The sequence below is a fragment of the Penicillium diatomitis genome, assembly GCF_028827545.1.
Source record: "Penicillium diatomitis strain IBT 30728 chromosome Unknown utg000001l_segment0_segment0, whole genome shotgun sequence".
Classification (NCBI taxonomy): Eukaryota; Fungi; Ascomycota; class Eurotiomycetes; order Eurotiales; family Aspergillaceae; genus Penicillium; species Penicillium diatomitis.
The window spans coordinates 3,695,944-3,719,512 of record NW_026623173.1 but is presented as its reverse complement, the minus strand read 5'-3'; the positions used below and the strand labels follow the sequence as shown (position 1 = coordinate 3,719,512).

At 50.9% G+C, this 23,569-nt stretch overlaps 7 protein-coding genes across 7 annotated transcripts; 3 read left to right on the top strand and 4 right to left on the bottom strand.

Annotated features, from left to right (window-relative positions):
* Positions 1 to 1,184: 1,184 nt before the first annotated feature.
* On the top strand, positions 1,185 to 3,289 carry N7539_001068 (serine/threonine-protein kinase; the record flags this gene model as incomplete). The annotated part of the gene is made up of 7 exons (XM_056930672.1): positions 1,185 to 1,227; positions 1,320 to 1,442; positions 1,512 to 1,623; positions 1,685 to 1,889; positions 1,955 to 2,110; positions 2,168 to 2,652; positions 2,710 to 3,289. The coding sequence occupies 7 exons, from the start codon at positions 1,185 to 1,187 to the stop codon at positions 3,287 to 3,289; spliced, it is 1,704 nt and encodes a 567-aa protein (XP_056794965.1).
* A 1,672-nt stretch (positions 3,290 to 4,961) lies between these two features.
* exg2 (putative exo-beta-1,3-glucanase) lies at positions 4,962 to 7,756 on the top strand (the record flags this gene model as incomplete). The annotated part of the gene is made up of 3 exons (XM_056930671.1): positions 4,962 to 6,197; positions 6,258 to 7,264; positions 7,339 to 7,756. 3 exons carry the CDS (start codon positions 4,962 to 4,964, stop codon positions 7,754 to 7,756), a joined length of 2,661 nt encoding a protein of 886 aa, XP_056794964.1.
* A 527-nt stretch (positions 7,757 to 8,283) lies between these two features.
* Positions 8,284 to 12,171, bottom strand: N7539_001066 (uncharacterized protein; the record flags this gene model as incomplete). The annotated part of the gene is made up of 3 exons (XM_056930670.1): positions 8,284 to 8,544; positions 8,600 to 8,884; positions 8,956 to 12,171. The coding sequence occupies 3 exons, from the start codon at positions 12,169 to 12,171 to the stop codon at positions 8,284 to 8,286; spliced, it is 3,762 nt and encodes a 1,253-aa protein (XP_056794963.1).
* A 1,393-nt stretch (positions 12,172 to 13,564) lies between these two features.
* N7539_001065 (putative SNF2 family helicase/ATPase) lies at positions 13,565 to 17,138 on the bottom strand (the record flags this gene model as incomplete). Its single annotated transcript, XM_056930669.1, has 2 exons — positions 13,565 to 13,969; positions 14,034 to 17,138. The coding sequence occupies 2 exons, from the start codon at positions 17,136 to 17,138 to the stop codon at positions 13,565 to 13,567; spliced, it is 3,510 nt and encodes a 1,169-aa protein (XP_056794962.1).
* A 960-nt stretch (positions 17,139 to 18,098) lies between these two features.
* N7539_001064 (SIR2 family NAD-dependent protein deacylase) lies at positions 18,099 to 19,166 on the bottom strand (the record flags this gene model as incomplete). Its single annotated transcript, XM_056930668.1, has 2 exons — positions 18,099 to 18,727; positions 18,821 to 19,166. 2 exons carry the CDS (start codon positions 19,164 to 19,166, stop codon positions 18,099 to 18,101), a joined length of 975 nt encoding a protein of 324 aa, XP_056794961.1.
* Positions 19,167 to 19,535: 369 nt separating this feature from the next.
* N7539_001063 (pyridoxamine 5'-phosphate oxidase family protein) lies at positions 19,536 to 20,421 on the bottom strand (the record flags this gene model as incomplete). Its single annotated transcript, XM_056930667.1, has 2 exons — positions 19,536 to 20,272; positions 20,358 to 20,421. The coding sequence occupies 2 exons, from the start codon at positions 20,419 to 20,421 to the stop codon at positions 19,536 to 19,538; spliced, it is 801 nt and encodes a 266-aa protein (XP_056794960.1).
* A 794-nt stretch (positions 20,422 to 21,215) lies between these two features.
* Positions 21,216 to 23,305, top strand: N7539_001062 (aminopeptidase P family protein; the record flags this gene model as incomplete). Its single annotated transcript, XM_056930666.1, has 10 exons — positions 21,216 to 21,420; positions 21,495 to 21,659; positions 21,766 to 21,926; positions 21,990 to 22,382; positions 22,437 to 22,480; positions 22,530 to 22,563; positions 22,620 to 22,841; positions 22,894 to 23,012; positions 23,076 to 23,202; positions 23,276 to 23,305. The coding sequence occupies 10 exons, from the start codon at positions 21,216 to 21,218 to the stop codon at positions 23,303 to 23,305; spliced, it is 1,500 nt and encodes a 499-aa protein (XP_056794959.1).
* Positions 23,306 to 23,569: the final 264 nt, after the last annotated feature.

Here is a 23,569-nt window from a genome sequence, read left to right as displayed (position 1 = left end):
TGTTGTTCTTTCTCTTGTGCTCCCTTTTTGCCTCCAGTGGGTCGGACTGGTTTACATTGGACACCCCGTTTCGGTAATGCTCGACCAACCTCGGAAGGGGACCCAAGAGACCCAGAATCAGCATATGCCCTCACTGGCGGATAAAGCATTCGTACTACGGCCGGACCATGGCGATCATGTACATTGTACTGCACTTTGTGATATGCGTCAAGTGTCGATACCTGTCAAACAAGCTCGATCTCGACCATGATCATGTCCGAGGTCAGGACGGTGAGCACCTTAAAAAGTAGTGAGAGACAAGACCATACAGGAAAGAGATGTCTTTGCTGAAAAGCTGGCGACCGAATTCACGTGGAAGTCCTCCTTGAGTAAACATTCCCAGCTCCGACACGTCCAGAATACCTCCAACGTACAAGCCGAGTCTTGGCCCCCCTTAACAAGCTAAGATGGCGGGTAGCAGGTGTGATTGGTTGTGGACCATCTGCGAAACTCTCCATACTGCCGCTCCTTGACCGCTCGGCATCCCCTTTCTTTCCTTTGAGACCCTAATACCCAATTGTCTGAGTACTGGTGAGCTGCAAGCATCTGCGACAGTCTGGAAGAGCTGCGAGACATTCGTTGCGCCTTTGATATCACATTTCGCCCCATATCCAGGGTGTTGAGTCAATAGCCCGGTGGACTCATTGACGACGCTCCTCCCCGTTCAAAATCTCCCTCCCGTGCCAACTGCGCGCTCGGGACTTCTCCTGCGCTCTCGGTCCCTCATCTTGTTCGCAAATATACATACCCAGGTCTCTCCTGCAATAAATCCCGGCAAATCTTACTTCTGCACTGTCGAGCAACTTCCCACCTCACCATTCGCCACCATCAACTGACTTACACCTCCCCCCGATCACCTCTCAAGTGTCTTGCTTATTTGGCTCGGCCCGAATCACTCCAACCCCGCTTCGCGATCCTCAATCCAGGATCCTTGACGAGAATCCTCTCTCTCATGGACAACTAAGTGTTTGGAATCCGTCAAATCGACAACGTCGCGACCTCTCTTGGACCGATCTGGCATTCATTGTCTCTGCAATCTCGTGAATTCGGCCGCCACTTTCTAGGACCATTGTTGAGCTTGGGATGCGGTCGACGAGCACCGAAAGATATTGACCTACAAAACACAACGTATAATACAACACAGGATGGGTAATTCACAAGGAAAGCCCGTGGCTTGCAACGATGCGGGTACGTACAAGGCATCGAGTTCAGCCGAAAGACTTGCCAGGGTTCCGAGCCCCAGGGCTTAGCAAAAGCATGTACTAACATTGCTTACACAGTGAACTTGAACCATTTCCGCCTGCTCCGCGTGGTCGGAAAAGGAGCGTTTGGCAAGGTCCGCATTGTAGAGAGAAAAGATACCGGCTTGACGTTTGCTCTCAAGTATATTCGCAAGGAAGAAGGTACGCTTTTGGCGCCGAGCTCCAACCCGTTTGATCTAGATGAAACTTAGCTCACTCGCTTCTCTTTAGTGGTACGGTCGGAAAGTGTACGGAACATTATCCGCGAAAGACGAATGCTGGAGCATCTGAACCACCCGTTCCTTTGTAACCTGCGATATAGTTTTCAGGACATGGAGTATATGTGAGTTACGACGTCCATCACACACGGCTCGCGCCGTTGAACTTACAGTTGCCTTTGCTAGCTATATTGTGGTGGACTTGATGAACGGCGGTGATCTGCGCTTCCATATTTCGCGGAAGTCTTTCACTGAAGAAGCAGTCCGATTTTGGATGGCCGAACTGGCATGTGCTCTGAGATACATCCATTCGCAGGGCATCATTCACCGTGATCTCAAGCCCGATAATGTCTTGCTAGACTCTGAAGGACATGTTCATTTGGCAGATTTCGTATGTGACCCCTCCTCTGCAACGCCGTTCGATCACATCGACTTATCTTTCTGACCGTGGCTTAGAACGTCGCATCTGATTTCCGGCCGGGGAAACCGTTGACTAGCAAGTCCGGAACTCTTGCATATCTGGCTCCCGAGGTTTATGAAGGCGGTGGATATTACTTTGAAGTCGACTGGTGGTCTCTAGGAGTCACATTCTACGAGTGCATATATAACAAGGTACGTCTCGAAACCTAATTTATTCGTGACTGGGCTGTGCTAATAAGCTGTATGCAGCGTCCATTCGAAGGTCGCACTCAGGAGGCCCTAAGTGACAGTATCAAGAAAGCTCAGCCCAAGTACTATGTCACCAACCCAGCTGTGTCTGTGCCTTGTTTGCGAGCTTTGTCTGCCTTACTCGAAAAAGACCGCAGCCGTCGTATCGGTGCGATCGGCTTCGAGAGCTTTACCTCGCACATGTTCTTTGCCGACATCGATTTCGACGCCCTCGAAAGAAAGGAATACGCACCAGTATTTCGCCCCTCTAGCGACAAGACCAACTTTGATGCGACCTACGATCTCGAAGAATTGTTGCTGGAAGAAGCACCATTAGAGGCCCGTGCTCGTCGACAAAAGCCCCGGGCGGAATTGCGTGAAGATGCCACTGCAAAAGAGGTCCGCGAGGATGAATTACACCGACTCATTGAGACCATGTTCGAGCCTTTTGACTACACGCTGGCGTCCTTCCAGGGCAGTGCTGCTGACGCCATCGCTGCCACAACGTAAGTCGATTCCCCGTCTTGATTTCACTTCGAATCTCACTAACCTGTGCACCACAGCAATCCCGAAGATATTCTTCCCATTGCGACCGCCACTACCACCACTTCCAACACCGCCACCACTAGTACCTCTCATTCCCGTCACCTTTCACAGCCGGAATCTTCCACGCTACACTCTCCTCCGCCTAACAATGATCGTCCTTACCACGCCGTTTCACATAATTACAGTGAAACGCTGACAGGGCACAGCGAGACCGCCGATCCCAACGACACAGCCTCTGCTCCTCATCCATCGTCACCGTCGACCCGTGCGTCACCCTCACCTCCACCCGCGCCGATGCCCCCAGCGCCATCTTTCCACCGGCCGCTGCCCCCGGCGCCTCGTCCCGGTGGTGCTTCCCGCAAGATGAGCAAGGGAGGCGGTGTGCAGATGGTGTTGGAGGAAGCCGGCAGTTGGAGTGAGCTCGCAGATCAAAGTTCCACGCTGCCTGCGGAAGGGTTCGATGGAGCGGGCAAGGGCAAGCAGGCGAACAGCGGCATGTTGTCTTTCCTCAGCAGAAAGAAGGGCCGCGACCGTAGCCCCAAACCCACAGAGCCGGGAGTCTTGGGCAAAGAGGGTGCTCGACAAATCATCAGCTAAAGGGAGTGCATGTCTCTTCTTGAGCTTGACACATTCGCTTGGTTACACGCGGCTCCTATCATTCCCGCTTACCCCGAGCTTGTTGATACCAGCAAGGTCATCCATGACGCTCGATTCTATTTGCTCGCACTCTTGAGCAAGTGTGTTGTACACGTGACGAAAACATTCTCCCGCACTTTCCCTTGAAGAAGTTCTTTGAGTGCACGAGATCTTCCGCATAATCGTCATGATCAACGTGCGCTTGCTGCGCCGCCTCATTCCCCGAAGTCGGACGCTACATCTTCTTTAATTCACATGCCCACCTGATGTTCTGTTTACTCCTATTCTCTCTTATTTTCCCCACCGCCTTTCGTCTAACTTCCATTTGATCGTGAAAGCATCTAAAGCCCTTGCCGCAAATTTGCATCGGTAATGCTTCATCTACGGAGTCATCATCATGCAAATGTTGTGTGAACTGACTTGCATGTTCGGCTTCGTTGATCGTCATTCATCTAGATTCCCCCAAACCAGCAGCAACTGGTTTTCCTGGTCCATTGTCTTCGTCTTCTGTTCTTCCTCGTTCCATTGCATTTGACTCGGCTCTTGATTTTTTATTACAAACTGTACAGGCGGAGATCACCCTGATTCTCTTTGAACGATTCTTTGCATTTCCGCTAGGCCTTGTCGACGCCACCGGTGAATGATCGCATTTTATGAATTACTACAATTCTCCCAAGTCTCTGTCTGTCATACAGTGTCGGCAATATATTCGAGCTCTGCTCGTGCCCTGCTTTCCTTCATTGCGATGATCAGACGTGCCGTAGTCATCCATTTCGGTCTTTGATCATTGTATGGACTCCGATCCAACCGAAACAGGCTCGGTGCTTTCCAGAATTTCTCGCTGCATCACGAACATCCGATAGCCTGAACTGCAGTGTGGGCAGTCTTTGGCCCTGGCGATTTCTCGACGCATTCATATACAATTCTTGAACAAGTAAATTCTCAAATGAATAAGGTTCGAAAAAAGGCATCTGGAGGCAGAGCTGATTGCAGATCATAATCGTAAATTGTAAATCTGATCTTAGCCCAACCTGTACTCGATCCGTTGTTGAAAAGTGGGACTGCTTTGGCGCCAAAATGTCGAGAAACCGCCAGCCGCAATCTTGGCTACCACCACGTCATCCGGTTGGGTCAGTGCTTTTCCAACTCACCAAATGCGCGTTCGGCGTTGCTATTTGTGGTGCTTTCCGCACTAACGCCCATGGGGTAAAAGCAAAACACGAGCTTGTCGGAGCTTCACCGGAAATTCACCATCCCAACCACAGCGCTCTCGAGGGTTCTGAGTCGAGCCTTGTTGAGCACAGATAAGAGCATTGTCTCTCTCTTTCTCCCCCTTCTACCTGTGCTACCTAGACCTGCACAACCCGCCATCTGCATCTCCGCCAGTCAAGGCCCCAGAGCTGTTCGGCTGCGCATATAAGTCACTCCAGTCAATACTTGCTTGGTCCCATTGTCCCTCGACCTGGTCCCCTTGCCCCTTCCACTCGAAACATTCCTCGCCTTGGACTAGAGTGGCAAGCTTTCCAGGGCTCACTCAAGTGGTGGATCCCATCCCGTATCACGATAAATCTACGATTGGCCACGAGGACATCGCAGGAACGGTCGCCAAATTCCTCGGATTCGGCCCACCTACATGCCGAGTCAATCTCACAGCCGGGATCGCCACGAGCCGCGCGACCGGACACGCGACCGGGACCGCGATCACGAACGGGAACGGGATCGCCGACGAGAGCGCGAGTACATCCGTGGACGATACGACGAGGATGACCCGGGCGTCGCATCAAGTCCCGGTCAAGCGCGGGGCAAGTATCGCTTTCGCGGAGACGATGGTTACGAATCGTACGATACAGGTGAAGCTGGGGGCAGCGACTACGACGAGCGACGTCGGCGGGAACGGAAAGAGAGACGGCAGCAGCGTGAGCGAGAGGAGGAGAGAGCGTATAGTGATGCGGTGGAGGAGCGGCGCAGGGAGAGGTCGAAAGCCAAAGAGTCACCCGCTGTGTCGCCGGTCAAGAAGCGAGATCGCGAGCGAGACCGGGAAGGCCATCGACGGCGACGAGATATAGAAGAGGGTGGGCGTCCAGGGAAGGATGCCCGGGAGCGTCGACAACGGGAGAGGCCACGCGACAGCGAACATGAAAGGGAAAGACCAAGAGACCCCGAAGAAGAGGCTCGACGGCAACGTCGAAAGGCCCGGCAGCGAGAGGAGAGGCGAGACCGTGAATGGGAGCGAGAGGCTGCTGCGGCTGCTGCGATTGCTGCAAAGCATCAGAGTACAGAATCGACGAGCAGCGCATCACGTCTTCTGAGCAACGATCCAACAGCTCGATTGATCTCGGACCACGAAGACGAAGATCGACCTGGATCATCCCGAGAAGCTGCTGAGTTGCGGCGCGAGCGACGAAGGCAGAAGAAGAAGGCCGCATTGCTCAGTGCTGAGGCTGCGGCTGGCGGGGATCTGGATGGACGTGTAAGGGAAGGGAGATCAAGGCATCGATCTGGCGCTCGTGTTGTCTCTGGCGCGTACCTGGAAGAAGGCCGAGCAGAAGATATGAAAATGCGCCATCGAGGAGGAGGAGGCGGTCGTCCATTCGAGAAGAATTGGAAGCATGAGCAAAGCTGGGACAGCAGTTATGAGGATGGTAGCCAGCCACCGAAATGGAAGTTCTGGGCCTCATGGTCGAAGAAAAAGAAACTGATCGTTGGATGCAGTCTTCTGGTGCTCCTGATCCTAGCCATTGTCATACCCGTCGCGGTAAGCGTGTCGAAGAAGAGTGGCAACGCCGATACAAAGGCTTCAGGGAGCTCCACTGGTTCTGGATCATCGCCCAACTCCAATTTAAATGGAATCAGCCCCGACAGTATTCCGGTACGTTGATCGAGTATCTGCTCAAGAAATTGGGCGAAGCTGACCCCTTTTTACCAACAGTCGTATGCCCAAGGAACAGTCCTGGATCCTTTCACTTGGTACGACACCGTTGGCTTCAACGTCACATTTACCAACGTGACAGTCGGCGGCCTGTCTATAATGGGCCTCAATTCTACCTGGGATGACTCTGCTCGACCTAATAGCAATGTCCCCCCACTCAATGAAAAGTTCCCATACGGTTCGCAACCTATTCGGGGGGTCAACTTGGGTGGGTGGCTTTCTCTCGAGCCATTTATCTCACCGTCTTTGTTCCAAGGCTACTCATCAGATGTCATCGACGAATGGACCCTCACGACGCAACTGGGCTCGGCAGCCGCGTCAACTCTGGAGAAGCACTATGCGACCTTCATCACCGAGTCCGACATTGCCGAGATCAAGGATGCCGGACTAGACCATGTGCGAATTCCGTACAGCTACTGGGCTGTCACAACCTACGAAGGCGATCCATATGTCGCCCAAATAAGCTGGCGCTATCTTTTGCGTATCATTGAGTATTGCCGCAAGTATGGAATCCGTGTCAAGCTGGACCTTCACGGCGTTCCAGGAAGCCAGAATGGGTGGAATCACAGTGGTCGCCAAGGTAATATTGGATGGTTGATGGGAAGTGACGGCGATCTGAACCGAAAGCGCTCGTTGGAAGTTCACAACCAGCTGTCTCAATTCTTTGCGCAAGATCGGTACAAGAATGTTGTGACTCTCTATGGATTGGCTAACGAGCCGCTCATGCTCAATATTCCGGTAGAGAAGGTCCTGAATTGGACGACGGAAGCCGCCGAACTCGTCCAGAAAAATGGCGTCAAAGCGAAGATTGTTTTTCACGATGGCTTTCTCAACCTCGATAAATGGTCCAACATGTTTAAGCATGGGCCCGCCAACATGGTCCTTGACACTCATCAGTACACGATCTTCAACACGGGAGAGATCGCTCTCAATCACACGGCCAAGATCCAGATCATCTGCGAGAATTGGTATCCGATGATCGAGAAAGTCAACAGCACCAGCCAAGGGTAAGAACTTGCTCGGTCTCCTACTGCCATTCTCTATTCCATAACTGACTGGAGCTTGATTTTCTTTCCATCAGATGGGGCCCTACCATCTGCGGCGAATGGTCACAGGCCGATACCGACTGCGCAGAGTATCTCAACAACGTCGGCCGCGGCACCCGTTGGGAAGGAACCTATGACACCAGCTCAAGCACTGTATACTGTCCGACGGCAGATCAAAACACCTGCAGTTGCACCAAAGCCAACGCAGATCCCAGCACCTACTCAGACGCCTACAAGAAATGGCTGAAGACGTACGCTGAGGCTCAAATGTCCGCGTTCGAGACAGGCCAAGGCTGGATGTACTGGACCTGGCGTACTGAGTCTGCGGCACAGTGGAGCTATCGTACAGCTTGGAAGAATGGATACATGCCGAGTAAGGCATATTCACCGTCTTTCAAGTGTGGGGATACTGTGCCAGACTTTGATGCGCTGGGACTTGCGGAATACTATTAATGACACTCTAAAGAGGAATGAACACTGGAACTGAGTGGACGAGTCCAGTCTCCCAGATGCCTCTATCTCTCTTTCTCTCTTTCTGTTTGTTTTATGGCCCACTGTCATTTTTCCCAGTGTTTTGTTTCATGTTCGATCGATATCCCAGTTTCCACTAGCATATCTAGACCACCATACCCCATCTATGAGCTGAAATCATCTATAGTCCTGTTCATTAGGTACGAATTTACAATGCATCTCAATTTCATGTGTGCTCGAATCTACAACCTTATCGTTAATCATGATCTTGTCGTCCTCAGTTTTGAAGAGGTTAAAATTCACGTGACGCTTCAATCATTCTGTTCTGATGCAAGTGAGGCTAGAATCACATTTCGACCCTCACAATTTGTGACCACCAACTTCCAATCCCGAGCTGTCTGATCCAAAGTAAGAGCAAAAAGATGACCATCGTCGTCTGTATACGACCAATGCTGGTAGGTGCTTTTCAAACTTGCACGGCTCTCAGGTATTTTCTAAAACCATCCTCCTCATTCCCAGAAACCTGGTTGGTACTGACACTGCTCCCGTTGTTCTTTCGACTGGACACCCTCCAAAAGTGTATTGACTTTTCCAAAATCGATCGGCTTCATGATCAATCCATTGAACCCAGCTTCCATATAGATTGGCCGATCTTTTTCAACGAGAGAAGCAGATATCGCAAAGATGGGCACTCTGTCGCAAGCCAAAGTAGCTTGACCTTCTTGGTCCCGTATCAACTTAGCAGCCGATAGGCCGTCGACCACAGGCATCTTGGAGTACCGTTAGTCAAGGGCTCGCTGGGTACTCCTAACAGATTTATCTCACCTGAAGATCCATCAAGATGGCATCATATGAGCCAGGATTCTGACCGTATATGGCAGCACACTCCTTGCCGTTCGCTGTCAAATGGACGTCGTAGCCAAGTTTTTCGAGACGTCGTTTCATAATGTGGCTGTTGACTGGATCGTCTTCCGCAACGAGGACTCGTAACTTAGAGGCGATGTCCCGGTCTATGAAAGAAGTCCCGGAGCCTGATGTTGGAGCTTTTGGCTGCTTTATGGGAGCGCGCGACTTTTCTTTTTTCTCTTGCGGCGAGGCGGTATATAGAACCTGCTGATATGTCAACTCAGCCCTAGTGGGACAGTTGTGGGTGATGGTTCATGTTGCACAGCTTGACCTACCTCCACCGGTTTCAAGTTCTTTTCTGATTTGAGAAGTGGTGCTGGCAAGCTAATGCTCCGTGAATCACCATTCGTAAGACTAATCTCGATATCAAGAGAACTGTCCTCAGTTTTCCCGACTTCAGACCCGAAGGTGTCATTATCTCCACAGCGGCATAGTGTACTGTCTTCTTGGTTCCGAGGAGTACTTCCCTGGGATAGGACTTCGTTGCCGCTTTGCTGGTATGGTATTATACCCCCGCAGCTACAAGGCTTTGATTTGAAGCTCGAGCTTTCCGCTTCAGGTGACAAAGGGAACCTCAATCGCAGCCTAAAGCAACTCCCAGTCCCTTCCTCAGACTTGAGACTGAGTTGTCCGTTCATGTTGCTGACTAAACGCGCAACAAGAGCAAGACCCAAGCCGAGAACACTGTCTGTATCGGTGTTGCTTAAGCTGCAAAGACCGTTTGAGTAAGTACTTGATCCCGCAGTAGGTGCTTTCGCAACGACTTGCTCCAACTCGCAGAACAAACTTTCCACCGTTTCTTGAGACATTCCCTCGCCAGTATCGTGTACGGCAACCTCGAGTGGGATTTGTCCGACCTCGCAGAGCACAGGTGCAATGCACGATTCTACTGTAACCGCCCCTGAGGAAGTGTGTCGTACTGCGTTGCTGATCAAGTTTGTGACAACTTGTCGCACGCGCCGTTGATCGCCAAGAACAGGTGGGAGATCCGAGTGCTCTATCAACTGAAGTGTTACATTCTTCTGCTTCGCCTCTTCCCAGAAAATATTGGTCGCTTCAAAGATGGTTTCGGAGAAGCTGAACACTTCGTCTTTGATGAGTTCGTTCCCATTCTCTGCATTTGTAAGATCGAGAAGATCATTTATGATAAAGATCAATGACTTTGATGCGGAATGAGAGCGCGACAAGCTTTCCCTCGTCTCTTGATCGAGGGGACTGCTTAGGGCGATTTCCAGATAATTTATGACAGCATTCAGAGGCGTGCGGAATTCATGCGCAGTATTAGCCAGTAAAAGTTTCATCAACTGATTGTTCTGCGTGGCCGTGTCATTCTCGTGCCATGTTCCTTTGAACGCTCGATATAAGAGTGCCAACATTGACGCCTTCCCATAATCCGCCGGCGACCACTCGAGCGATTCAGTCTCTGCTTTGTCTGAAACATCACCTTTGGGCCGAGCTTTCAGAAACACAATGAAATCGGTGCCGTCCCTGGACAGAGGGATGTAGAGAAGGCTCGTCAAGTCATGGAAACCGGAGGGGTAATTGAGTTCTGGAAAATCGTCTGTGAACTTGGCCGAAGTCACGATGCAGTCAAGCTTCTGTCTTCGAAAGTATTCAAGAATTGCCATCATCTCTTGAGAGTCACTTGGTTTCCCCAAAAGCTTGGTCTTTTCGAGGAGAAACGCCGCAGCGTGATTGGCGCCAAACAAGCCCAATAGATCTCCACCTGAGTTAATGGTATGTTGCTCCAAGGTGTCATTCAAGGTGTTGTCTGCTACTGAGTCTCCACGGATTTGGAATGGGAACGTATAAGACAGACGTTCAATACTGCTGGAGACCATATCGCCAACCAACCAGCTAAGTCGCTGGAGTAGGGGGTGCAGCCGGAAATGTTCGTCGAAAGACTGGCACGAAATTAGACCCCAGCACCTGCCAAATACTTCGAGTCCAATGGAAAGACAGGCGAAAGGTGAATCCTTCTCGAAATCATCATCAGGCTCGTCGGGACTTGCAGTCAAGTAGCAATGGGATAGGTCCATCGCCATCTTGTTGATGGAGACTCGGTAAACAAGTTCCGCGATGTCTTTCCCCTTCCGATAGGATAATGCAACTCTGTCTCTCAAATATTGGCACTTAAGATGATCAGAGAAACTTGATTCCGGAAAATGCATGCCTTGGTAACTCTCAAGATTCTTCGCTTCCTCAACCGCGTCTACCAAGACCACGCCACCACGCTCTGGATCAAAGCAGTACATAGTGATGCGGTGAAACTGCAAGAGATCCTTGAGAATTTCCACTGTCCTCTCGACAAGGTCATTCATTGATTGCGCGCTTGTGATACGCTTCGCAACATGAGGCATCTCATTGAGTAGCTCCCACCTCGCGCTATCCGCTTTTTGAGAGGAATCATCAGAGACTTTGTACGACAAAGTTTGATGCGAAGCCGCGTCACGACAGTTCTGGTTCAGTGAAGTCGGCCTTTGACGAGACAAGCTTTTGAAATCCTTTTTGTGCAATTGTTGGTCCAGTTCCAATTCGCAGATGATGTAGTTCTTGTACGCTTTACTGGTGTGCATTGTACACCACAGCCTCTTATGAGATGCGTTCAAAGTCAATAGATAGAATACCTGTGGACCATCCTGCTCGATCGTATACTCATCGCTCAGAACATATTCGGCGTATTGGCGAAATGTTTCTCCGTAGGATGGAGTCAAAATGTCGCTGAACGATTTCATTTTGAACAAATCATCAGGCTGGGCACTCAGAACTTCTCCAGTATTGCTGCTGGCTGCCTCAACAACAAAATCACCATTAGTTTGCGAGACAACAATCAATGCACCAAATGATTGAATGACGATAGCATCTTCATCCTGAGTTGAAAACTGGAGACCTTTGGACAGGCTCGTGGGTCTCAATATGTGAGCCCCATCCTTGATCGATTTGCACAGACGCTCGTATGGGCCACCCTTTTGAGATGTACTTCCAGCAGATCCTTGTATCGAATTCGAGGATGGCTGAAGTCGACACCCCGGTGAAGCAGGATGATGGATGGTGGGCACTTTAGACGATGGAGATATACCAGCAAGCCTTTGCTTTTGCTCGTGCATTTGCTCCAAATGGGCTGGCCTTGTTGCTCGGCTGTCTGTTCTCCCATATTCATCGTCAGGCTTCCGGGAGCCATCGTTCACCAATGTGCTCCTCTTGAAAACATCAGAGAAAGGCGACACATTCTTCTCGAGCTGGTCGAGGGAGGGCGTTGGTAAAGCGGATGAAGAGGCTGAATTGACAGAGATCAGGGATCGCACAGGAAACACGCGCTCTTTTGTGTCGCTGCTTAAATGCGGAAGATCTGCCTTGAGATCGTCCAGAGCCACCTCCGTGATCTTTAAGCCATCCGTTTTGGACGCGGATGACTGCTTTCTATCATGGCCCAAGCGCCTGAAGAAGACCCTCCAACCGCTGTTCTTTATGTCTTCCACTGAATCATTCATCTCTCCTACTTATCGAATTTGAGAACGACCTTTATCTTGTAGGCAGCATAGTCTGCTGTCAAAACAGAGATTCAGCATGGACATGGCCCACAAAACCGGAGAAAGAAAGACCAACCTCGAGGGGCTGACAATAAGAAATCGACCTGAGAGTCAGCTTACCGACAAATGATTATGGATAATAGCATGTCCGCCTGTGAGACAATGTCCCAGAATGATGCATTGAAATGCCATAGATTGACAGGAAGTCGAGTAAGCCCGGGACATCCCCTCTCAATTTTCTTCGGAGGCAATTCTTGCTCTTAATCATTCGCCAACACGATGAGTTGCCTCCGAAGAGGCAAATCTACGGAAGCGGTTTCCCAGCGCTCCCACAGAACTGGTAACAATCGGTCTACAAGTCAACTCCTGCTTGAAAACACATCTCTCGCGAGTGCGCCAGGGACAAGCGGTGGCAATTTCGTCCAGAGCCTTGGGACGGATGCGTGAGATGACGCAAGCTGCATTCTCTGGGGGAAGAGCCGAGCCTAGTCATCCGGTGAAGGATGTGCGTTCACGAAGATATATTTTCGGCCGAGCAGGATGGTATGGGTTTTCTGATTTACCCTCAATGGATAAATCAGCAACAGCCCGTCGAAGAGGGTCGAGGCACTTCTCCGCTTGTTATGGCCGATGTTGATGTGTGACGAGCGAGCCACATCAGTTCTTGCAACCTCGAGAATGGCCAAAACGAGACGTATCAGAGTACAGCTGGCCAGTTGAGCACATAGCGTCGACAGGTGCAATAACTGGTCGTTACACTGGAGAATAGTACTGTCGCCGATAGCCATACGCACCATGCATCGTTGCAAAGTCCAATGGTCGAGCTTTCCAAGTCCATTTCGGTCCTATTGAGTTCAGTAAACCAAACGGCCGAAGCCAAAAGCCGTAGTAAGAGACCTCTCTATTGCGATTTCGTTCTGCTTGGTCCTGCAGCGACATACGCTTCTCCACTAGTTCGCAATTGCGAGCCGAAGGCTATGTGTCGGGCTTACCATGGATTCACAAAAGTCTTTCGCGGTCGTTCTTTCCGGGTCAGAGTTTGGCAAGCCCGTTCGGAAAGAGTGATTGCTTAAGAATGTACAAAAAGTCACGGGTCTTCGCTCCGGACCAAGTGACTGGTTTCACACCCAACGCAAGATGAAACTGTTCCGATGAGTGAGGCTCAAAATGGTCCGAAAGACCGACAAGTGATTTCAATCAAAATGATTCATTGAGAAGTAGATATCATGCAAGAAAAAAAGAAAGTAGAACTCCATCCCCCGTGCCCTCATCTCGGATCTTCTTCATGACGACGTGACCACATGCCCTGAATTGAAGTACTCCAGTGTGACGATGCAGAGAATGCTATATTATTTTACCACCGGCGACCATAAACAGAATCCTCTGGCTTCAATCGATTGCTGGCGGGCTGACGGGGTCGGTCACGCGGCTCTGACCGACCTAAAGACTGCGTGGCTGACCCAGTATCGTGGTCCTCGCCCGAGCTCAAGAGACGGGTAGGTTGCTTAAAATCCAAAGTGCCCTGCTTGTCCTGGAACTTATGCTCGGCGTCACGGCCAAAGAGAGCCATCATGTCCCGCATGGTCAATTTGCCGGCGGCCGCCTTGCCCTCAATAGTCATGTTTGCGAGTTCTCGCTTGCGATCCTGGAGTTCCACGATTCGCTCTTCAACCGTGCCCTTGATAATCATCCGATAAATCTTGACGTCCACAGTTTGGTTGAGACGATGGACTCGATCGATGGCTTGCTCTTCGACGAACTATTCAAAAAGGAGATGTTAGCACCTGCATATGGAATGTGCCAGAGGATTCAGAAACACTTACGGGGTTCCAGAAAGGTTCCAGAATCACGACTCGGCTGGCTGCCGTCAAGTTGAGTCCCAAGGCACCCGCTCGAAGACTACAGAGCAAGACACGGGTGCCACTGTTGTTGCGAAGCTTATTAAGACTGGCTTCACGCAAATCGTTTCTCATCTGTCCGTCGTACCGAGCAAATCCAATGTTCGCACGCTTCAGGAATGGTTCCACTTTATTGAGCATAGACGTGAAAACTGAGAACACAATGAATTTGTGATCGCCGGCCTCCTTGTGCAGAATCTTCATCAGGTGTCGGATTTTAGTAGACAGCAGCTCACCATTTTCACCTTCAGGGTTCGCGTAGATGTCTTCCGATTCATTGCCAGAAGCGGACTCGTCATCGGAGTCGCTCAGGACTACTGGCTGGGCCTTTCGCTTGGCGGTGGGCGATTCGACATCGTCGTCGTCCGTTTCCGAATCGTCGGAGCCGATCCAGTCTCCGCCGCCTTCGGCATCTTCGTCGTCAGAGCCTCCCGCCTGGCCTAGACTGGGCACCTTGCGACGACTCTCCGGCACAATCCATTCGCCTTCTTCTTCTTCTTCTTCTTCTTCTTCTTCTTCTTCTTCTTCTTCTTCCTCGTCGTCACTATCAATAATGACCCTCTTGTTCTTGCGGAACCGAGCTGGAACCGGAGACTCGTCTTTGCGCTGAGCCTTCTTTGATTTATGCTTCTGTCGGTTTTCTTTCTTCATAAAGTCCGTATTGAGGTCGGCATCGCAGTCAGCGCAGCGACTAACCCCTTTTGCGGTTTCGGCCTTTTGAAGATCTCTTTGACAGACGTCGCACTTCTTCGCCACGACACTTAGGGCACCGAAAAGATCGGCAACGTCATCCAAATCAGCAGACTTGGGTTGAGAAGACTGGCTTCCAGTATTTCCATTCTGCAAGAGAACGTCCTTGTCGACGGCCAAATCGCTCTTGACCAGATCTGGATGATTGCAGGATTGACGGAGACGCAGCAGAAGTGTTAATGCACCGGCATAGTCAACCTTTGAGCCACCCATGATTTCTTCAAGTCGGTTCTCTGTCCGCTGTTCGAGGCGCTTATAGAAGTTCATTTCACCTTCCATGAACTCTGCACTCACTTTAATGACTTCTCGCTTGACAATCTTGAAACCGTTGGATGACTTTTTCTCTTTGCCATCTTTATCCAGCGTGGACTCGCCGGCCTTCGGCTCATCATTCTGTTTCAAGACCTCTTTGGTGCGCCGTTTCATGAAGGCTTTTAGATAGACTTGTAGGCGTTGAATAGCCAGGCCACCGCGACCGTTCGCAAGGGGGCGGCTGATCTGGTCGCGCCAGTGAGCAAGGTCGTTATAGGGCTTGATGCGTAGGAATTTAATGAGGCTTTGCAACTCATCAAGATTGTTTTGCATCGGAGTTCCCGTCAAACACCACCGATATTTGGCATCCAATGCACAAGCGGCCTGTGTAGCCTTAGCATTTCGGTTCTTGATCGTGTGAGCTTCGTCGAGGATGATCCGATACCAATAATTGGCGAAGACGCCAGACTTCTTTGCTTTGTCCGCGGCAGCAGTCCCGAACTCTGAGGTCAGGGTCCCATAGGTTGTGATAACGACGTCGTACGAGGGGAGATCCTGGGATGTCTTTGTGCGATTGGCGCCATGATATAGGCACACACGGAGCCTATTTGCTTTTTCGACCTTGTCCTGGATCTCGGATTCCCACTGCTTGATCAGCGCAAGCGGAGCCACTACAAGCGTGCTCTTGGAGAGTTTAACTGTCGGGGCAGGCTCCTCATCCTCGCCCTTCTCGATCGTGTCTGATTCTTCGCTGTGTTCGTTTTCTGGTTTCTTGTGTCGTAACATCAAGGCGATCGCTTGTACAGTCTTGCCAAGTCCCATGTCATCGGCAAGAATGCCACCCTTGGGAAATATGCCTTTGGTCGTGCGTTTTCCGGTTTCCTTATCACACATCCACTTCACGCCTTCAATCTGGTGGGGAAGAAGTGTCACTTTGAGACCCTCTACGACACCATCGCCGTCTTCCTCCTCCTCCTCCTCCTCATCGTCCTCCTCATCGTCCTCCACCTCTTCCTCCTCCTCTTCCTCTTGTCCCTCCACTTCCTCATCGACCTCATCGGTCTCAGCACCCTCGTTCAGTTTTGATGCAGGCACATACTTGCTGGTGGCTCTGGCTGAGTCTTCGAGTGCATGAGAGGCGGCCACAGGCTTGACATCGTTCACCGTGACACCCTCAAGTTGAACAGCCAGGTCATCAAGATCATCGGCACTAGTTCTCTCCGCCTTGGTAGGTTGCTCATATGTCTCGGTTTTACTAGACTTTCCTTTCTTCGAGGCTTTTTTCTTGCTTTTGGACTTCGACCGAGACTTTTCTTTCTCTTCTTCTTCGTCCTCGAAGGCACCTTCAAGCAAAGCTTTGATGTTCTCCGTAGCCTTTTCAGAGTCCACGTATCCATGCACGTCCATGGCACCAAAGCTAGTAGACGAAGTTTTGGAGCTCGGGAAAGATGATTGCTCATCTTTTGTGAGATCAATAAAGGCTTGTAGGTTCTTGGACGCATTCGAGGGCTTGGGTGCCGTGCCTTTCGACATGAAGAGGGGCCTCGGAGCTCGAGGTGTTGTCCAGTCTGTGTTTCCCGGTCGCTTGATGGGAGTCGCACCCGTACCTGCGCCATAGTTCTTCCTCTCACTATATGCAGAGGGTCTCACAGCCTTGAAGGGATCGAATGAACCACGTTTGGCCGGGGTTGAAGCGACTGGAGGAGGACCGTGTTGGCCTGGGAAGGCTCCATGCCGCTGCTGTCCGTAAGGTTGATTGGTGCTCTGATGCTGAGCTCGAGGTTGGTCCCGGTGATGTTCTACACGAGGACGGTTTGCTTTAGGGATATTGAATAGATGATTCGCGTTGTTGGATCTATTCGTATGGGCTGGTTGTGCTGATTGTGTCGGTTGGGAAGGCATGTGCTGAGGCTTGCCCATTGGCGAAGGTTTGCCGAACTCGGGCTGCCGAGACAGAGTCTTTGGATGTTGTTCATTCGCCTTGCCCGGAGTTTTGGGCTCCGTCGGCGCGTTGCTCTCTCGAGCCATCTTGATGCGAATCGAACCCGAAAGAATGCGTTTGGATCAAGACTGATGTTTCCGAACTGTGCCTGAAACTGTCGATTCAGCGTCGGTGGCAGTATGGAGAGCTCTGGAGTACGCCAAGATCGATCGATGTTCTTTGTTGTTCTTTGTTGTTGAGCTGTATGTGTCACTTCGGTGTCAGCCAACAGGCAATTCTTTGTTTAGCACGCATCCATCCATCAAGGTTGCAACAAGCCCACGGTGTAAACACCAGCCAACAAGATGGAAATGTCTCAATCTCACAATAGACCCATGTGATTAACTTACCACCGATATATTAACTTTTGGCATAAGCAGCTGGCGAAGATAGTGGGGGAGGGGAAGTCTGGTGGGAATGGCGATCGGATCTTCAAATCGTTATCGATAATCCTTCGTTTTTTTGTTTTGGTGGTCATGCGGGCCTGATTCCCCAGCAACCACTTTTGGCCTCAGGAACCTTCCCAGGCTTCACTTCCATCTACATTCTACAGTTATAGGGTGTCAGACTCACAGAAGTCGTCCATTTTGTCGTGTGTGGGAATGGTCATGCCTTCCATTGATAAGTAGACAAGATTGTGCACTATCTGATTTCCTTCACTGCTTATGTCCATCGTAGCATCAGGTTTACGAAGTGGGTGGAGGCCTGAAAGGGTTGGAGACTTGGAGTACCAGTCAAATTGTATATTCTTGGATGGGAGAGCCAGACTATCGAATGTACCGCCACGCATCCGCGAGACATATTTCGGATATAATCGTCCACTAGGTTTAAATAGCCCGACGCGATGGATGTAGTAAATCGACCGATCCCCAACGTATCAAGCCGGACCCATCTAGGAAGCTATTTGCGAGCACTAGCTACGATATTCCCTGCAAGATGGGGAGATTGATGATTCTTCCAAACTCGAACAACAACTAGTTAGCTTCTGGACAGATTCTCCTTGCTGTTCACAGGTCACCTATAACACTCTTCAATATCTCGGGCACTATGACGCTGGCATCTCCTTGAAAGAACCAGTCACACTCACGCTTGCCGCGACTAGACATGTCCTGTTCCACATTGACCACAGCTACTTTTGCACCATGATCACGAGCAACATCAACATATCCTGCAGCAGGGTACACACGTGCGCTCGTACCAATGACTAGGATCAGATCAACTGGGGCACTTTCAATCCAAGAATCTACTCTTTTAAGAGTCTCGGTTGGTAAAGATTCGCCAAACCAGACCACCCCCGGTCGCAGGAGGCCCTTGCATTCCGGGCACCGTGGCAGGTCTTCTGGCACGAGCTTTGGAATGGGAACGCTCTCATCAGAGATGTCGATGTACCTCCGAGAGGGCCCTTCTTCTTCGGACGCGTTGACAGATGTACCGATCCGATCACTAACCTTATCCACAACCGTGTGTGTTTGAGGAAATGAAGGATGCTGGGGCAACTCTAATGCCGGCACGATCGGATCAGAGAAGTCGTTGCTTCGAGTATAGTGACAATAAAATGAAGTACATTTTATGTCGAACAAAGAGCCATGAAGCAGGTTGAGCTGGTCAGAGGGATGTTGTGCTCGCTGAGAGAGTCCTACAGCTTTCGATTAGGGACCGAGGAATCCAGGACAAGCAATGATGGGTAGTTCATCGAGATCATCTTGTCAATAGAAAGGAAGGAAAATACCATCAACGTTCTGCGACAGGGTGATGAAGTCTTGATTCCTGCGCGCCAGTTCCGCTAAAGCGTAATGGGCTTTGTTCGGCAGCGCTTGGAGGGCCATATGTCTGCGATGACTGTAGAACTGCCAGACCAAGGCAGGGTTCATCTCAAACGCTTCTGGTGTTGCCAGGGCAGTCGCATCGTACTGGCGCCATAGACCTCCGGCTCCTCGAAAAGTAGGAAGACCCGAGGCTGCTGAAACACCTGCGCCCAGCAGAGCGAGAATACGTCGGCAGCCCTTGAGGTATTCGGAGAAACTTTGGATGTCGGTTGAGGTGACCATGGCTTTTTTTCCAATCGAAGCCAGCATCCCATTTATCTGGACTGCACATTTGAGAGAAAGAGAGGTGAGAAGCAACTCGATGATTAAATTGGAGTGTTGACGAACACCCGACGCAGTGGGTGCCCAGAGGCTGCAGCTGTCCCTGATGACGTGGGCCTTCAAGTAGTGCAGGTGACACTGAGGAGATGCCGGTTCTGCATACTCGTAGAGACATGGAAACCACGGCAGCCTCCCGCACACAAGATGTTGACAATTCAATATTCACAGACCTTTGTCCTGACGGAGCTGATCTACTACTGAAAAAAGCGGATTGACACCATGGAGCATTCAAAGTATATCCAAATAGCTCTGCAGACTAGATAAATACATGCATGGGGCTGGAGTCAACGATCCCGCTCAGTGCTGCTCTTCTCCGGGTAGCGTCACTTTGACGGCCGCCTCTGCCTGTGCTCGATTCTGCGCATTCTTCAACTCTATGTACGAGGTGATGTGACTGGGTACCTCGCCGACTTTGCCCTCACCAGAGGGGACAGGCTGGCCAAAAGTCTCCCAGACGGGAACCACACCCGTCCAGATGCGACCTGTGATCTCTTCGCTGCTCGAGTCCTTTCGCTCGTCTGAGACGCCTCCATCACGTATCTTGCCGCTGCCATCCACGACCTTGACCTTCAAGATCACGGTCGACTGCATTTCTGCACGATCTGGAGGCACACGCGTGTTGTCCCAGCGATTAGCAAGCACAGAGTTGGTGATGAGCTTCATGGCCCACAATTTCTCCTCCTCGTCGGTCACCAGATGGGCGTATCCATGGAGAATGGCGGAGCGATAGTTGTAACTGTGTGAGTTCGGAGTGAGCGACAAGACCAGACCGTCGACTTTGGTGGCCGCCACACAGATGGGCAAGCCTTGGCCATCGGAGCTGCGAGCCAAGTTCATGATGCGCGAGCTCACGTATCCATGAAGATAGCAGTCCAAAGGCTCATTCATGTCTGCCGAAGGATACTCATACGATCCCATTTGCCCGATCATGGGAAGGATGGCAGGAAAGGGATCTTCGGGTCCTGGATTGAATGATACATGAAGCACTTGGGAATCATTGATAATTGAGTGAATCGGTCCCAAGTCATAGGTCGCTGTATCACATGGTCAGTTCGAGTTGGCCATCTACAGTGCTAGGAGTGATAGATCGCACTACTATAGAGTGGCTAGTGTACTGACCCCGATGCTTGTAGCGGTTGGCGGTATTGGAAATCCGCTTGGGATAAGCCAGTGTTCGACCCATGATGGAACTTGCTTCGGTCTGCCTTGATGCAGAGTCAGGATCTGTCAAGTCAAGGATGCCTGTAGTTGCATTGAGAATCAGAATTGACGAGGACTTTGGGCCCTCTTTATACTTTTGCGGTTTCTCGTCCGTCGTCCATGTGGGTGGATGTCTGTACTCTGGCCCTACTACCCTCAATACTCACCCTCAGTACTCTGTAGGTGGTATTCGAACGAGAAGCTTACTTGATCCACACCTGTCCTTAGTCCTTACTAGCTGGCTGCTAGGTATCCTCGTCATGAACGAGATACCATTGGATACGAATCACAAGTTATGAATCACGCGGAGAGTAGCTGAATGTAAGATGTAAAAGCTTAGACCTAAAGTGACTTAGGACTCAATGGATCTGGAGTGTGAAATGAGTCAGTGCCACAGGCTGGTGGGATATCCTCGACCTCACGGTGGTAATTGTGGCTCCGTCCATGCGGATTCATGATCATCGGATGCAGTCAGATCAATCTGAACGAATGATCTCAAAGGCTTTCGATGCCTCATCAGTCTGTCCTCCACCATTTTTGATATGAACGCCAGGTCTTGAGCAGCCGTTCATCTACTCTCTTCAATCTTCTCTTTGTGTAATATAGTTGGTAGAAAGTTAGAAACTACCTAGAACGTAACCGCCCAGGTGATTGGCCTTCACCGCCGACAGAATCGCCGACCGTCAGCCTTGCGCATGCTTGTATGGTTTCCCGATAACGCCCAATCAGTCAGTTGAGTCCACCGTCACCGTCGCCTCGGCTCCATTTTGGTCAAGCATGGCAGGATGCAAATGGCTTGCAAGGCATTGCGCCCGCCAGCTCCGCACCCCTGTGCGTCTCAGTCTTCGGCCAGCCCGCCAATTTCCTGCTCACAGTAACCAAAATGTCCGACGGGCGTACGCGACCTCCGTGGCCGCCGCAGAGCTTCAATTCGGTCAGCCGTTGCACGAAACGCATCCCCATCTTCTCAGTCCCGGTGAATGTACGTGGCATACGGCAGCCGGTAAAGCGCCAAAGGTGGCTTGAAATACCTTAGACTGAACAATGACTGTGTAGTGACCCCCGGAATCACCGCCGTCGAATATGCGCAGCGTCGATCCCGTCTGGCCAACAAGCTTCCCAAGGGCGCCGTCGCCGTACTCGCAGCATCCGAGGTCAAATATCGGGCACCGGGGATCTTCCATGAATACAGACAAGAGACGAACTTTTACTATTTGACCGGTAAGGGCGTACCGCACAGGCATCCGATCCAGCAAGCCCACCGTGACAAGACTGTGTTTGCTCGGGGCCGAACAGACGCAGACTAACGTTTCGTGGCGATGAGCAGGTTTCAACGAGCCGAATGCATTAGCCGTCATCGCAAATGATGGATCTGGCGACAACCACATCTTCCATCTGTATGTGCGTGAGAAGGATCCGAAGGCAGAGTTATGGGAAGGTTCCCGGTCCGGCACCCAAGCTGCAGTGGATGTGTTTAACGCAGATGAGGTACGCTTAGAAGGAGCTGTGGCTTATTCACAGCACACCCACTGACACTCTACTGGGGATAAGACAGGGAACATCGAAAAAATAGCGGATATTCTACCCAAGATCATTGCTGGGGCTACAGAAGTCTACTCTGACATTCCTGCTTTGGATGGTTCACGATCATCGTTGCACCGATACCTCTACGGCCCTACCGTTGCGTCCGAAAAGCTCAAGAAGATTGTTGAGCATCGGCGGGTACGCCCATTGAGGCCCCTGCTGACCGAAATGCGGGTTTGCAAGAGCGAAAATGAGGTGGTGCACATGCGTCTACTCGGCCAGTCATCAGGCCGAGCTTTCACAGACTCGATGCGAAAGACATTTGAGACTGAGAAGGATCTCTGTTCCTACCTGGAGTATCAATTCAAAGCCAATGGCTGTGATGGAAACGCCTTTGTTCCCGTAGTCGCAGGTGGAAAGGTAAGCAAGCCGAATCCTGTCCAAACTCCCAATGCTCTGAACTAACGACCGCAGCACGCACTAAGCATCCACTACACACGAAATGACGATATCCTTCGGTAAGCACTGGAAAACATGCTGACAAGTACTAGCTGACATGATTATTAGAGATGGCGATTTGGTTCTGGTTGACGGTGGAGGTGTAAGGATTCCCTCAATTCAGGATCCTGTAGGACTATCGACTTATGCATTTCACAGGAACATGGGAATTACATCTCCGACATCACACGCACGTGGCCAGTAAACGGCAAATTCACGGATCCTCAACGTGATCTTTACAATGCTGTCCTCAATGTGCATCGGAGCTGCCTGGCCCTCTGCCGGGAGAGTTCTGGCCTCTCTCTGGACAAGCTGCACGGTGTCGCCGAGAACGGACTGAAAGATCAGTTGAAACAACTTGGATTCGATGTCTCCGGAGATGTAAGGAGTCTCACACCGCACGGTACAATGAAGATTTGCTGAACTTACCCAGGCGATGGGAATTCTCTTCCCCCACCACCTCGGCCATTACATCGGTCTGGATGTGCACGATTGCCCGAGCTACTCTCGAGGATATGACCTCAAAGCAGGCAATTGCATTACTATTGAACCGTAAGTCAGGCTCTCCCCATTCACTGCGACATGAGCGATGAGAGGCGAGCTAATTGAACTCAGTGGCATCTACGTGCCCGATGATGAGCGTTGGCCATCACACTTCCGTGGCATTGGTATTCGTATCGAAGACAGCGTTTGTGTAGGTGATGATCACCCAATTGTCCTCACACCTGAGGCCGTCAAGGAAGTAAGTTCATCCCAGAATGTCATCTCTAGTACGCGTTGATGATCTGATTTCTGACCTCTCGCGTATGGTTTAGGTTGCGGACATTGAGGCTCTGCGTCCATAGAAGGATTTACCCTATCTGTATAACTAGCAGTAAAAATGTATACCCCCAGACAAGCTGTATAATTCAAGCCGTTCATCTCACTTACAAAAGCTTCAATTCCCTCCCTTGAAAGGGGGTGGCTGGCCGCCGCCTTGTTAGTTGGCTGGTCGGTGGCTGGTCGAGGAGGTTGGAGTAAACAGTGGCGTTCGCGGTACGGATGAATCGTGCATCGGACTGCGCGAGCATCTCAGAGCTCCACTTTGTATTTCATACGCTCAGTTCAGA